The sequence below is a fragment of the Arabidopsis lyrata genome (genome assembly GCF_000004255.2).
Source record: "Arabidopsis lyrata subsp. lyrata unplaced genomic scaffold ARALYscaffold_5, whole genome shotgun sequence".
NCBI classification, from domain to species: domain Eukaryota; kingdom Viridiplantae; phylum Streptophyta; class Magnoliopsida; order Brassicales; family Brassicaceae; genus Arabidopsis; species Arabidopsis lyrata.
The window spans coordinates 15598397-15612748 of NW_003302551.1; the positions used below are offsets into that span (position 1 = coordinate 15598397).

Below are 14352 nucleotides of genomic sequence, written 5' to 3' on the forward strand. Positions count from 1 at the left end.
AACTTTTTTAAAAAAGACGAGGAGGTCACTAAAAATTATATGAATCACAAACATACAACTTGAATTATGTTCATTTTCTATTGTTTCGTTGAAAGTCTTGGCTTTTCTTTAATCATTTTTTTTTTTCCTCTTTTTAAGATTTCAAAAATTACCATATTGGACTTTTGGATATTTTAAAATTTGGGAGACGAATGCATGCTCTCATGCTCCCATAATAATTAAGATACTAGGATTTATAAATGTCCACTTGGATGAAAGAGACGAACATGAGGCCAGAAGATGAGAACTGAAGAATGCTGGGGTGGATTGAATAATATGTGTAAACTTAGAGGGTAGAAAACGAAAATAAGATTAGCTCTTTGCACAGTAGATGTCAATTAGTCACTATCACAAACATATAAAAGAAATGAAGCAAATGATGAAAAGTGAAGAAGCAGCCAGAGGGTTCAAACGGCTGGAAGGGTTAATGGTTCTTGGAGACGGCAATTGCGGCAGCGATGGCGGTGAATCGGTAGGTCCCGTGAAACCGTTAGTATCATTACCTGAAAATGTCCACAAACAATTAGTTATTAACATGAGTACTTTTCTATTTGGAGAAGAGTTTAATAAAGTTAGGACATACAATTGGATTTTTTCCATCCCAAGATCATTCTCTCGCGATCATGGACGATTCTGTAGTTGGTCATGAAGTTTTCTAACATAGAGAAAATTTGATCAGATTAGGAATTGGTTAAAATGTGTCATAACATGTTGTTGATTGGGAAAAAAGTAAAAGAAACGAACGTCCGATGATGTTGAAATCAGCTTTATCTTGCTTCAAAACGGCCAAGCAGTAGACTTGAAAACTACCCTGTAAATGCAATGCAGATTCATATGTTTATGTTAAGTTTCATGAACTTCCAGCTCAAAATCAATTGGTTATGAATGAATTGGTTTGTGTCTCTTATATACTATTCAAATCTCTTCTCATTAATTTCTCCTACAGTTTATATAATTAATATGATGAATTGATGATATGAGATGAGATGTGTACATCGGAGGTGTCGAAGACAAGTATGGGGCTGAAAACATCATAAGCAGCTCCTCCTTTCATTTCAAAGCTAATTGAAGGAAGCTTCTCTTCATCTGAGCTGCAAACAGCAACACATATGCATCAATATTGTTTTATACAAACATTAATCTATTTTTTTTCTTAAATCATATGTATTATATAGATAGCCTACGCACGTTGATGTAATAATGTAGCAAAACTCAAAGGTGCTATCCACATTTGCTGGAAGTCGTCTGTCTGGTACAGAGAGATGAAACTGCAAATCACAACACAAGACAGGTCGGTTTGTAATGTTACATGCCTCAAGGTTGTAGGGATTGGAATGTACTAAAGATAAGCCAATATAGTTAGGTAGGTACGTTTGTTGTTAGAGCAGTGTAGTACGGATCGAGCAGCCAAGTAACCGCGGTTCCAGAGTCAAATATCGCGCTGAATTTTGTTTCCACCGTCACTTTTCCTACCTTGAATTTGGTGATGCTCACATCGTAAAACAGCCTGTGTTTAGATTATGTACGTTACATATGAATCTTTTTACTTATTGGGACAAATAAAAGGCAAAGGTGTAAGGAGGGTTTACGGAGAGATGGTGCCACCCAATGGAGTCTCATGCTGGTCTGAGCTACCTTTGTCTCCGAAACTGATTGTTCCTTTCCCATTAGGACCAAAACACATTGAGAAAGAGTCTGACGCCACACCGGCTTTAACCAACATGTTTGGAACCGCTATGTCGGCCATTGCAAGTCCCATTATACCATTTACAGCCACTTCTTGGAACAACCCTAGTTGGGTCTCACTACATCTGCCACCATTTAAGTACGTACTTTGTATGTTAATTACTGTTAGAATATTTCATATATGAAGTAAGAAGAGAAATAAAATACTATATGGAAGACACATTATTTAGTGCATTCATTGCCAATTGGTTTTAGGTTAGACACCGAATGAAGTTCGATAGTTAGTAATACACGCATTGCCATCATTCGTAATACGTTTTCAAAGTTTAAAGAATTACAAACCCGAATGTGATCCGAGCATCTCTAGCTTCTCCTTCTTCTGTGCTCATGTGGATCACATCCTCCACCAACACACCTGTGCTTTTGCTTCCCGGCGAGAGATATCGGATTCTGTAAGGACAATCGCTGAGCGGAGAAATGCATCTGTTTCTTAATGCACAGAGTGTGCTATTGCACGTAACCTTTGAGCTTGATGTTGATATGCTTGGGTTGTAGATGTTGAGCCTTATCCTCTGTGCATTCATGTGTGTCTTAAAAGATGATCGAGTTTTAATGTCATAATGAATAACATTCCAAGATAGTATTTAATTACCTCGCCTTGGTCAGTCTCCATACTCCGTACGCAAGTGGAATTGCAATTGCAAGGTAACCAAAACAAATCACTTCCTGTGTCTAATGCCACCAAAAACCATTGAGCCGGTGTCCCTATCGTCACATTCGCATAATGCAGACTGATCATTAAGAATTTTAAGAAAAAAAAACATGATCAAAGGTCTATATATATGTAGTAGTACGTACTAATTAAAAAACAGAGGAGGTGCCAAATTTTGATCATACAAACTGATTTCTTCGGTGGAGTTGCCTTGAGCGAAAGAAATAGTTGTCTGATTGTTGTTGGATGTTAGCCGCCGACCTCGATCACGGTGAACCAACGCCTTGTAGTAGTCGAGGCTGCCCATTTCAGGCAAGCCATGGCCACCTAGAACCGTTTTGACTTGCTCTGAGAATCTATGGTGGATTTCAAAGGAGAGTGATCCTGAAACAGAAGAAGCCAATCCCAAACTCATAATACAGAGGAATCCAAACTGAAACATCCATCTCAAATTCCCATTACTCCTAATCATTCTTTGATCTTCCTCTCTCTCTCTCTCTCTATGAATCTGAAGTTAAAGAAAAAAGAAGAAGGAAGAGATGTCCTTATTCTTGCTAGTTGAGTTTCCTTTTACTACACGAAACTTGTCTTTTTTTTTTTTGTGGGAATGAGGGAAAAGGTCAACGTTTTGTCTGGTGCTTGGTCTTTGTCAACGGATTTTTTAAGATGGTTATTGAAGGAATATGTTGCCAACGAAATTATCGTATTTAATTCAATCTTTGAACATCAACTCTCATATAATTTAATTATTCGAATTTGCCATAAAACGTATAATAATATATTTCTTAATTTTATCATTCAAAAAAAAAATTCTTAATTTTTATCTTTATAAACAAAACCCCACAAGTACATGATCTACATTGGATCGTTGTGTTTGTGTGGCTGTTTATATAGGTGGGATTGTGATTATCTAGGTTGCATGGAATCAGAAGCGGGCACGCGGAAACGAAGCGTTTGGAAACGTGGAAGCGATTTTTATAAAAATTACAGAAAGTGGATATGTATTGGAAGCGTATATAAAAATTAATATATATATATAATAAATATTAAACATTATATCATAAAAAAATTATACTAATTAACATACAAATCTAATACATAAATTCTAAATATCTCTCTATATTTAAAAATCAAATAGTGTACATTTACAATAGATAAAAGTCAAATAGTTCAAATTCAAAAATTAAAGATCATTATCTTTATTCTCATTTTACTAATTTCATCAAATAAAATTGTTTTAAATTTTGTTTTACCAATAAAAACATCATTAAACTCAAGTTTTTCAAAATTAATTTAATTCAATTAATCATTTCAACATCTCCCAAATAATTGATCCATGCTAATGTCATTTTTCTAACTATGATATTTAAAAAAATAAAATACAAAATTAGTTTTGGTTTTTCTTTTGTTGTATTAAAAAGCTATCAAAAATAATTTCATATTTCTTCTTTATTTTGTGACATCAAATTTTTTAATTGGAAGCGTAAGCTTCCAAAATAGAATCGTAAGATTCCAACGAGCTTCCAAAATGAATTTTTTGGAATCGCTATGGAAGCGAGATTCCAAAAGCTTCCGAGAGCTTCCGATTCCGATTAAGATTCCGAAACGGGAAGCGGACCTCCGACAAAGCTTCCGTGCTTCCTAGACTGATTATAGACGTGGAGGGATGTTTGTTCCTTCCATGAGATTAGTGCACCCGGCCCGGTATACATTATTAGGCAATGGTTAAAACAATGTTTAAATCTATATCTATATGGTGGAAACATAGGGGTAATTTTATCATAAAATATATATAAGAGGATGAAAATGCAAATATTGATAATAGTATTTGAAATAGAAGGCGTTGACTCTGGATAAGTTCACTAGGATATGACCCGCGGTACACCGCGGGTTAATTATTTGATTTTTTTTTTTATTCTTTTTATAAACTAATGAATTTGTTGTGTATAATATTTCCTGTTGTATCGCGGATCATATGCGTTGTATCTAAAAAATAAAAAATTTAAGTTGTATTTATTTTGTTTAGTGTTTAAGATTGTATAATTGTATTTTGATTTGTTAATTCTAGGATTTCACCCGTGGTATATTTTCCCATATTAATATCGACCCAAACCCATCCCACCATATAATTCCGTTCTGTGAAATTAAACATCATTGTGTTATTTTTTTAATAACACTTTTATTTAAAAGACATATAATTCGAATCAATTTAAAAGTTTGCTTTCAAATAGTTTTCATAATATATATATATATATATATATATATATATATATATATAAATATATATATATTTTTTAATTATGTGTTTTAGGACCAACCCGTAAAAATAATTTACAATTGTATTTTGATTTGTTAATTTTAGGATTTCACCCGTGGTATACTCTCCCGTTTTAGATAATTTTAGAAATTAAGAAAAGATCCGAATGACTCAATTTCGGGTCAGAATAAAAAAAAAAAACGACCTGATTAATTGCGCAATTTGTTTTTCAAAAATGTTAATATAAATTGCAAACATACTTTTTTTCTTCATCAACTGAGTAATATATGTCCGTTTAAAAATAATTTGAATCATAATATATGCAGAAAAAACTAAAATTTACTATATGTATATATTATAATAATTCAAAATAATTTAAATATAACATCAAATAAAAGTGAAATGAGAATCATATATTTATGTTTAAAATCCGGGTCAAAATTAAAAAAAAAAAAAACAAAACTGACCCAGAAAAAGAGCAAATATGTACTTTAGATTGTACATATATTTTTTTCTTTATTGATTGAGTAATATATTTCCGTTTTAAAAAATTTGAAACATAGCATATGTAGAAAAAAATATAAAATTTTATTAACTATATATATTTTATAATAATTCAAAATAATATAAATATAAATCAAATAAAAGTGAAATGAGAATCATATATTTTTGTTTAAATTAGGTAGAGAAGTTTTAAGAAATTAGTTCAAATTTGTTATATTAGCATTAAATCATCATATTTGGTTTCCTTATATATAAAAATAAGAAAGAATATGCCAGAAATAAAGAGTTTAGGTGTAGTCATTAGTTGAGAAAATGTATATTTTTATAATTTATTAATTAATTTCGTTTTTGAATTTTGCCAAAAATAAGGAAAGATCCGATTGAAGATTTCCGGGTCAAAATCACAAAAAAAATCCGACCCGAATGGAAAGAGCAAATTTGTACTTCAAAAATGTTAAGTAGATGTACACTCAGGTGCGAATATGGGACCGGGCTCAAATTATTCTTATTGGCTTTCCTTTTTTGGCCATTTTCTATCTGATGATACATGAAAGCTCTCTTATAAATTTTGGTTGGGAAGAAAACTGTTTATAAATTAGAGACTTAGACCGAAATCATAAACTGTTGTGATCTCTAATGAATTCCAACAACTGAAAATAATCACTTGACTAGCATCATCTACATATCGTTATATACATTTCCTTTAATTTCACTGATTTCTTTTTTTTTCCGGAAAATAAGTTTTAATTTTCAACTATATTATTTAAAATTGAAAGAAAGTGAAACATCTGTAACTTTACACACAGGAACAAGTACAAGTCATATATGATATATATATATATAAAGTACATGTCTTAAATGAAGACAAAATGAGGCGTAACAAACTAAAAAGAGAGAACATGTTAGAAAACCAATTTCTATATTATAAATAGCATCCAAATCATATTCAGGTATCTCAATAGCCTTTCTGTCAAATAAGTCTCTGCATTCATTGTGTACTGTAGTATAATCCTGCTGATCTTAGTGGAGACTCTTCTTGATCGAGAAAATCCATATACATTTCTATAAAGAATATACTCCAAACTTTAATACATCGATCTGTGCAGAAAGCGTTTACTTTAATTATGAAGTTTTTGTTTTAGGATTTTGACATCACATCTATCTTTACTCGAAGATCGATCCATATGGCAGTGTAGTGTATGCAAGGAGGAGTTTCTTTTGTGTGTATGTGTGTGGCTAATGGCTATGCATTCATATATGTATAGAAGAGGGACGTAGTTTAAGAAGATGGGAAGATCAAGCCTTGGATCTTGAGAAGTTGGGGAGAAGATCGAGACAGTGAATGAAATGAAGGTCGTGTACAAGAGGATTTCCGGTTCTCCTAGGTGGAGACCCTACGTACCACATTGACTCTATTGTTCCACCTTCTATCGGCTGCACCTATACCACGATGAATATTTATATTTAAATAACACATAAAATCCATGCATGCAAGTTTGGAAAGATTCCATCCGTTTTAAGTGTTTGTTTTGATATTATTCACATAAATTAATAAGAAAACAAGTTTAGGTTTTAGAAATGATGAAAGAAGTAAGAATGACGACGACCTTATCGATAATGCTAAGAACGTCGCTTCTTCCCTCCGTACTTTGTTGGCTGATTAAGGCACAAACATGTATGAGTGAATCATCATCATTAATTTCAAGAAGGATATATATATATAGGCTTTTTTTAGCAATTTAATTAAAACATTTCTTGATTTTTCATGCAAAGGACAAACACAAATTACACCAAATGTAAAAACAGAAACAAACAAACAATCTAGACCATATATTACCAGGTGGAGGAGTGTAGGGAACATGAGAGAGGTTTGAGGAAGTCAGGAAGAGAAGGACATACACGGCGTGGCTTAGGGCAAAGAGGCTGCTTCACTTCTGAATGATGTTGCATCTTTTCTATATATATTTTTAATCCGATCCAGAGAAGCTAGTTATTGAAATCGATCCTTTGTTAACTGGAGTCTGAAAAGTAACTAATTAGTGTGAATTTATATATAAAAATGTATAGTTCTTCTAAGAAGAAAATGAAGGATTTTGTAGTGATGAGTGAAGCCAAGTTTGGTTATTCTCAGACAAAACATTGTCTAAAAAAACGTGATCAATTTACATGTGAGGTCTTTCTGCGATTTCTTTATTTCTTGGTGAAGAGTGAAAGTAGGGTTGGTCCTCTTGACTACTCCCCATCGTTTTTGCCCATTTTTCTTACTAAAATATATTAATAAAAAACAATGGAAATTATGTGCATAGAAATAAAAGTTATAACACTTTCGTTTTTTCATATTTGTCTAAATTACATTTTAACACTATTCAATTATTCATGATATATACTTTTTTTCTATTAAAAAAATTGCATGTACACAACCATGTCTCGATCTCGTTATAATTACATAAACATCAAAATATGAAAATATCACCAAAGTTTTGTATACTATAAGCCCTATTGGTTATAAGGCCGACCATACTTATCTAAACTTCTAAAGGCCCAATATATGTTAAGAGCAAAATCTCTAATCATTTTGAGGGAAGAAGAAAAAAAAAAAAAAAGAGAGAGGAAAAGGGAAGCACATGGGAGAGAAGTGAAGAGGAAACGGGAAAAGAAGTGCAGGTCAGGTGCAGGTGGAGTTTGCACACGTATGAGTCTGTCTTCTTTCGCCAGCTAACGTTTTTCTCAATCTCATTTCATCACGTGTCCCTCTTTCTTATCACTCACACATTTATCTAATCTTCATTTTTTTCTTCTTCTTATAACTATCAATCTTCTTCTATCTCTACCAATACAAACACTTGTCTTTCTTTCCTTTTCATCCATCTATCTATCTGCAACACTTTTTTTTTTTTTTTTGTTACTTCTCCAAGTTATAAGGAGTCGTCGTATTTGGTGTTGGGGGTTTGATTGATAGGAATATTAGTTATTGGTACAAACCGTAAGTTATTAGAAAGATAGAGGACTGTTTAGGTAAATAAAAAGAGGAAAGAAAAGTCAATTAGAGGAAAAAAGAAGGGTTAGGTTTAGAAAATCTGATCCAGTAAGTAATTGAGAGATTGGATTGTCTGGTTAGAAGCAGTGGAGCCCTTTCCTTTCTCTCTTCTCTCTTTTCCTCTTTGCCTTCTTCTCCGAAGAGAAGGTCGACGCTACTTCTTCCTTCTTCCTTCTGGATCTGATTCGGATCCATCACTCTCTCGTTCTCTACATCAATTTTTCAGATCTTCGTCTTTTTTCCTTCTACCTGTATTTGTCGACCTTTTCTTCTCTTATCACTAAACCCTCAAATCCTTTGTTTTGGGTTGAGATTGCTTCTGATTGTAATTGATTTGTTGTGTATCTGTTGACTTGTGAAAAGTCTGCGAGTGACTTCTTCTTGTTTACATCAGCTTCTGTTGAATCTCTTAGGTACTAATTTTCTCTGAGTTTGAAAAAGTTTGGATTTTGTTCTGATCCTTGTTGAATTAATTATTCCCTCTTGCTCATCTGATCCGTTAACCAATTGGGTTTGTAGATTTTTTAGTTAAAAGTTGTGTTTTTGATTTTCATTTTTACTTAGCCAAGTTGAGAGTTTTCAGATTCTATCAAGCTTATTTAAACGGTTGTTGTTGTTTAGATCCTTACTTTAACTCTTTTTTGAATTGCAGATTCTTAAAAGCTTAAATCTTTGTTGCTACTTTGTTTGTTTCTGTGCATCCCTTTGACGGATGTGGAGGAAAAAAAGGGTTGTCTTGATGAAATGAGGGATGTTATCAACGTTAATGAAACTCTTGAGTGCTTGTCTGTGGCCGTCTTCTTCCTCGGGCAAGTCCTCTGATTCAACAGGAAAACAAGATGGATTGCTTTGGTACAAAGACTCTGGTCAGCACCTCGTTGGTGAATTCTCCATGGCTGTTGTTCAAGCCAATAACTTGCTTGAGGATCAGAGTCAGGTTGAGTCTGGTCCTTTGAGTACTCTTGACTCTGGTCCTTATGGAACCTTTGTTGGTGTATATGACGGCCATGGCGGGCCTGAAACCTCACGATTTGTTAATGATCACCTTTTTCAGCATCTAAAGAGTGAGGATACTGAATGATATATGCATACAAGGTCACAAATCAACTGCTTGGAAACTAAAATTTTCTTTGAATCTGCAGGATTCGCTGCAGAGGAGGCCTCTATGTCGGTGGATGTAATTAAAAAAGCGTATGAGGCGACAGAAGAAGGGTTTTTAGGTGTTGTGACAAAGCAGTGGCCAACTAAGCCACTGATTGCAGCGGTTGGGTCTTGCTGCTTGGTGGGTGTTATATGCGGAGGGATGCTTTACATAGCTAATGTTGGGGATTCCCGTGCAGTTCTTGGAAGGGCTATGAAGGCGACAGGTGAGGTTATTGCGCTTCAGCTCTCCGCGGAACATAATGTGAGCATAGAGTCTGTTAGACAGGAGATGCACTCCTTGCATCCGGATGACTCGCATATTGTCATGTTAAAGCACAATGTGTGGCGTGTTAAGGGACTTATTCAGGTAAATTTCTCAATCTGAATGATATTTAATTAGATTTTAGGGTCAAAGGACATGGTTTTTATTCAGGTACATGAGTATCTTAGTGAATCACTCGTTCAATTGATATGTAGTTGTCTTTGTCTTGATAAGGCAAACCGGAGAAATCTGAATTATATGGCCTTGAACTTCTTGCTGGTTTCTTGAAACGATGACGCTAAAATTGTAATCGAAAAAAGACGTGTTTTTTCTTACTTTTATGATGTCAAGATCAACCAAGACGATTTTTTTTTCCTGTATGGCGGGCGATAAGGTCTCTGCATTAAATTAGACTTTATACTCAAAAGGCTAGATTTGTCGTAACCTTGACTTTGACATTGCCAATACAAAACCCACCAACCTGAGAATGTCAGAGCTCTGGTTGATGTTGAAATTGGTGGTATCTAAAAGCCAGTTTCTATATGTCAGTACATTGAGATATATATATATATATATATTAGAATCGACATAACAGTTGAATCTGTATTTTGTCCCTATCACTGCATGTAGACACTAGACACTAGGTGCAAACGCCTAGATATGTTTGTTCATTTACCATGTCAATTTAAACCCTGGAGATTGAAGTTGAAAAGGATAAGATATGTTTGTTCCTTTGCAGGTATCTAGATCCATAGGCGACGTGTATCTTAAAAAGGCGGAGTTCAACAAGGAACCATTGTACACAAAGTACAGAATCCGTGAACCGTTCAAAAGACCGATCTTGAGTGGGGAACCAACGATAACGGAGCATGAGATCCAACCACAAGACCAGTTTCTAATATTCGCTTCTGATGGACTATGGGAACAGCTGAGCAACCAAGAAGCTGTTGACATCGTTCAGAACCACCCACGAAATGTGCGTGAGACCCATTTCTTCCTCTTTATTTTTCTTTCACTTTCAGTAAAGACCTATTACAAAACCAAATGTTGACTCTTGTCCTTTGCTGTGGCGATTTGCAGGGGATTGCACGGAGACTGGTGAAGATGGCATTGCAAGAGGCGGCAAAGAAACGAGAGATGAGATACTCTGATCTGAAGAAGATAGAGAGAGGAGTGAGAAGGCATTTCCACGATGACATAACTGTGGTAGTCATCTTCCTTGATACCAATCAGGTGAGCTCTGTGAAAGGACCCTCTCTCTCTATCCGAGGCGGTGGTATGACATTCCCCAAGAAAATCTAAGATACTCCACTTTTAGGCTCCCATCTTTTGTAGTTATATAAAAAAAAGGTCACTCGTGTTGGTATAAGAATGTATAATTTTAACGTGAAAGCCACACACCACTGACGTTTGGAACTCATTCCAGTAATTATTAATTTTTATTTATTCAGCAAACTTTGTGTAACGATGTAATTTGTTGTTGATGATGAATGGATATGAATGTAGGCCTTCTTCTTCTTCTGTCATGTATTTGTATTGAATTCATATTACCAGAGGTGCTTGATAGTAATTTATATTCTAAATCTGTGAATGAAGCCAAGAATCAGCTACTACTAAAAGCTCAAGTGTTCAATATACATGACAAGAGAGCGAGCATCCATCACAATACATTTGTCCTCGTTTCAGGTCCTAGAACTTCTGCTCCAGTCGAAAAATACTTCACATTCACGACATTATATGCATTATATTGTTTCACTAGCATAAGAATACATGTTGCATGTTTTTGTCAGTTTACTCTAGAAAGAAGTACTAAAAACTCGCTTATCTCTCGAGTGCCTGTGTCATCCAGTGTAATTGAACAGAAGAAGCTTATCCTGCTAAACTTGTTCTGATGCCAATTTGAAGCTTATATCTAAAGAGCTCAAAATAAACTAGTGAGACATTTGAAATCAGCTTACGTTGCAGACATTTTACTTTTCCTTTTGGTTTTGTCAATGGAGAAACCTACTCACTGTACATGGGCACTATTGGCTTTTCTTACATATTAATATTAGTACCTTATATTGTTCTTTAAATGTGACATTGATATTAAGCTACTCAATGGTAACGAATCATAAGGTGAATCTATTCGAAAACAGTAATCTTGAAAAGAAAGAATGAATAAGTAATGATATGATTTGATATTGTAAGTCAAGAAAATATAACTGGGTAGAGAGAGAGAGAGAGAGATAATGTGTGCTCTTCATAAAATTTATGGCAATGGTGGACCGGAGGGGTTAATGAAGTAAGCATGAGGGAAGTAAATAAGGGTTGCAAAAGTTTTTGCCATCCCACCAGTCCTAACCAGACAAAAGAAAAGTGTTGGTTTTAAACAAGCTCTGGTCATCTGGTGGTTACAATGTGACATTAAAACTCGAATCTTTCTCTTGAGAATCATCAATAGAGAGAGAGAGTGAGAGGTCATATTAGGGTTCATAACTTGCTTGAGGTTTTGTAAAAAGCAGAGAAAGAGAGAGAGAGAGAGAGAGAGGGGCCTAGATAAAAAAGCAGTAAGAGACTATTAAATGTTGCAGACAGGCCAGCCAGTGTCCCCTCTCTTCTGCGAGATTCCCTCAAAATTTATTACAAAGCATCTTCATCGATGTTCTTTTAATTCTTCCTCAAAATCTTCCTTTTCTTTTTTCTTTTTTTTTTGAATTTTGGTTTATGAACCTCCTCAAGAAGGAAAGACAGAGGAGGAGACAAACAAGTATAGGTTCACATTGCATAGCCAGTTTAGTTTTGAACGATGGATATATGAAATTAATATATCTGAAGAGAGAGAGCGAAGAGAAAAGAGAAAAGGATTAAAGAGGGTGAGCCAGCTTTTGTGCTTTGGTAGTAGATGAGGTTTAAATGCTCCATACCTTCCATTTCCTTCTCTCTTACCCTAATTTAATTCCTCCTCTCCTTTATAACTCCCCACAGACATTCTCACTTCTCCTCCTCACACTTCACATCAACAACACTTCTTTCCTCTTTTTCTTTTCGTTTTTTATATTGTTTTCCTTTGATCTATCACTTAAGCACGAGAGAGTCCCTTTGATATTGGCCTGGTTCACTCAGATCTTCCCTGACCACACTCACGTCGTACATATGCATTCTCTCTAGATTATCTGATTGAGCCGCGCCAATATCTCAGTACTCTCTCGTCTCTATTTTGGACTTTGTGATCTTGTAAATCGACCTTTATGCATGTGTGTGTTGAAATGGAGACAAGTACTTGTAATTTCTTTCTTCTTTCTTGTATTATTTACCTATAGGCGATGTAATCAACTCTTTTGATCTTGCTTATAACTTCCAGATTCTTAAAAAATCAAGTCATGTGATCCAGACAAAACTGTGTGTCTCCATGGAAGCCTTTTTCCCTTTCTTCCTTTCCAAGGTATCCCCTTCATCAGCTTCCTTCCCAAGTATATATATAAATCTGTTGTAGCTAGGGTTTTGCTTCAAATAATCTATGGATCCTTTTATAATGCATATTGTGTTGTCTACCAATTATGTTTGAGACAGAATGTGTCAGCTAAACTGATCTTGTTTATTAGTACAAATGCAGGGTGTTAGAGAGTTAGGTCTAGTACATACATATACAACAAAATCACAAAACCGGTGAAGTAATGTAAATGTCACAATCACAAGAGTTTTTGTTTGTTTTCAAAAGCAGAGGTGTTAATGAGAGAGAAGCTGACGAGCACGAACCCTAACCTGCAAGCGAGCAAGAGCATGCATACAATGTAAAGCAATTCGAGCTTGTCTCCTCACAAGCACTCCTCTCGCCACCGCCTGTAACTTCACCAGACTCTTCAATGCTTTAAACGCCCTTCTTGCCTGCAACACGTTTAATTAATGGTTCTACTAATTAATTTTGCTTTTTTCAGGTCTTGAAATCTACAGAGATAGAAAATGTAATTAATTACCAGGTGACCTCTGAAGAAAGATTGGATTTTAACTGCGGCAATCTCTTCTTGAGTTGTTTCTGGAGCTGATGAGCGAATGATTGTGATTCTGCTTTGAGATCGTCGGAGAAGTTTCCTCCTTACAACGCCAAACAATCGTTTGGAATTGGCCATGTTTATGGGGATTGGATCTTCTCTTGTTTGGGTTTGGTTTAAAAAGAGGACGTCTAAGGAAACGTAAAATGTGAATAAAAAGTGAAGACGGTGGCTTTAAGGGATATATGGACATGATGTGCTCTCCTCATTCCTAACTAACGAACGTGCTCGCATGCTCCTTTCTTTCCACTTGATTTTTGTTTTGTTTATTAGTAGACACAAGAGAGTCTTTGGTCCTTTTCTACATTTAGTTATAGAATTATAGTTATGCCTAACAAAAAACAAAAGAAATAAGCTTATTGAGATTTCGAAAGGTTATAATAAACGGTGAATGGTGCATTTCAGTGCTCAAAAATAGCATGTTATCATGCAATTGTGATATATCTTATAATCACATACACTATTTTTAAGTTTTATGCGAAAAGTAAATCACAATATTTTCGAAAATGTCACCCGTCGATTTTTCAAAAATAAAATAAGGTCATTGGTATTGTGGGACTCTATAATATACCAATGACATCCACTACAATCCTACCGACAAAAACATTCACTCTTTGATGAAGTTCTTTGATCATTTTAGACAATATGAATGTAATCGCGCAGCGGAAGAATCAGTTCATC

General features: G+C 34.7%; 4 protein-coding genes across 5 annotated transcripts; 1 reads left to right on the forward strand and 3 right to left on the reverse strand.

Annotated features, from left to right (window-relative positions):
- Positions 1 to 331: 331 nt before the first annotated feature.
- On the reverse strand, positions 332 to 3228 carry LOC9313869 (aspartyl protease family protein 1). Of its 2 annotated transcripts, none has more exons than XM_021024242.1 (10): positions 2623 to 3228; positions 2378 to 2516; positions 2068 to 2297; positions 1629 to 1850; positions 1411 to 1546; positions 1228 to 1307; positions 1034 to 1130; positions 784 to 850; positions 623 to 694; positions 332 to 542 (listed from the first exon to the last, which is right to left on the reverse strand). In XM_021024242.1, exons 1-10 carry the CDS (start codon positions 2907 to 2909, stop codon positions 388 to 390), a joined length of 1485 nt encoding a protein of 494 aa, XP_020879901.1. In that variant the 5' UTR covers positions 2910 to 3228; the 3' UTR covers positions 332 to 387. The 2 variants fall into 2 exon arrangements, with proteins under 2 accessions (XP_020879901.1, XP_020879902.1); XM_021024243.1 differs by having other exon boundaries at positions 2378 to 2490; positions 2584 to 3227.
- A 2800-nt stretch (positions 3229 to 6028) lies between these two features.
- LOC9313870 lies at positions 6029 to 7522 on the reverse strand. The gene is made up of 3 exons (XM_002877756.2): positions 7036 to 7522; positions 6806 to 6854; positions 6029 to 6638 (listed from the first exon to the last, which is right to left on the reverse strand). Exons 1-3 carry the CDS (start codon positions 7146 to 7148, stop codon positions 6495 to 6497), a joined length of 306 nt encoding a protein of 101 aa, XP_002877802.1. The 5' UTR covers positions 7149 to 7522; the 3' UTR covers positions 6029 to 6494.
- Positions 7523 to 8070: 548 nt separating this feature from the next.
- Positions 8071 to 11159, forward strand: LOC9313871 (probable protein phosphatase 2C 46). Its single transcript, XM_021025132.1, has 5 exons — positions 8071 to 8648; positions 8888 to 9299; positions 9378 to 9745; positions 10380 to 10616; positions 10721 to 11159. Exons 2-5 carry the CDS (start codon positions 8987 to 8989, stop codon positions 10940 to 10942), a joined length of 1140 nt encoding a protein of 379 aa, XP_020880791.1. The 5' UTR covers positions 8071 to 8648; positions 8888 to 8986; the 3' UTR covers positions 10943 to 11159.
- A 2037-nt stretch (positions 11160 to 13196) lies between these two features.
- Positions 13197 to 14283, reverse strand: LOC9312152 (protein IQ-DOMAIN 31). Its single transcript, XM_002877757.2, has 2 exons — positions 13597 to 14283; positions 13197 to 13507 (listed from the first exon to the last, which is right to left on the reverse strand). The coding sequence occupies exons 1-2, from the start codon at positions 13747 to 13749 to the stop codon at positions 13349 to 13351; spliced, it is 312 nt and encodes a 103-aa protein (XP_002877803.1). The 5' UTR covers positions 13750 to 14283; the 3' UTR covers positions 13197 to 13348.
- Positions 14284 to 14352: the final 69 nt, after the last annotated feature.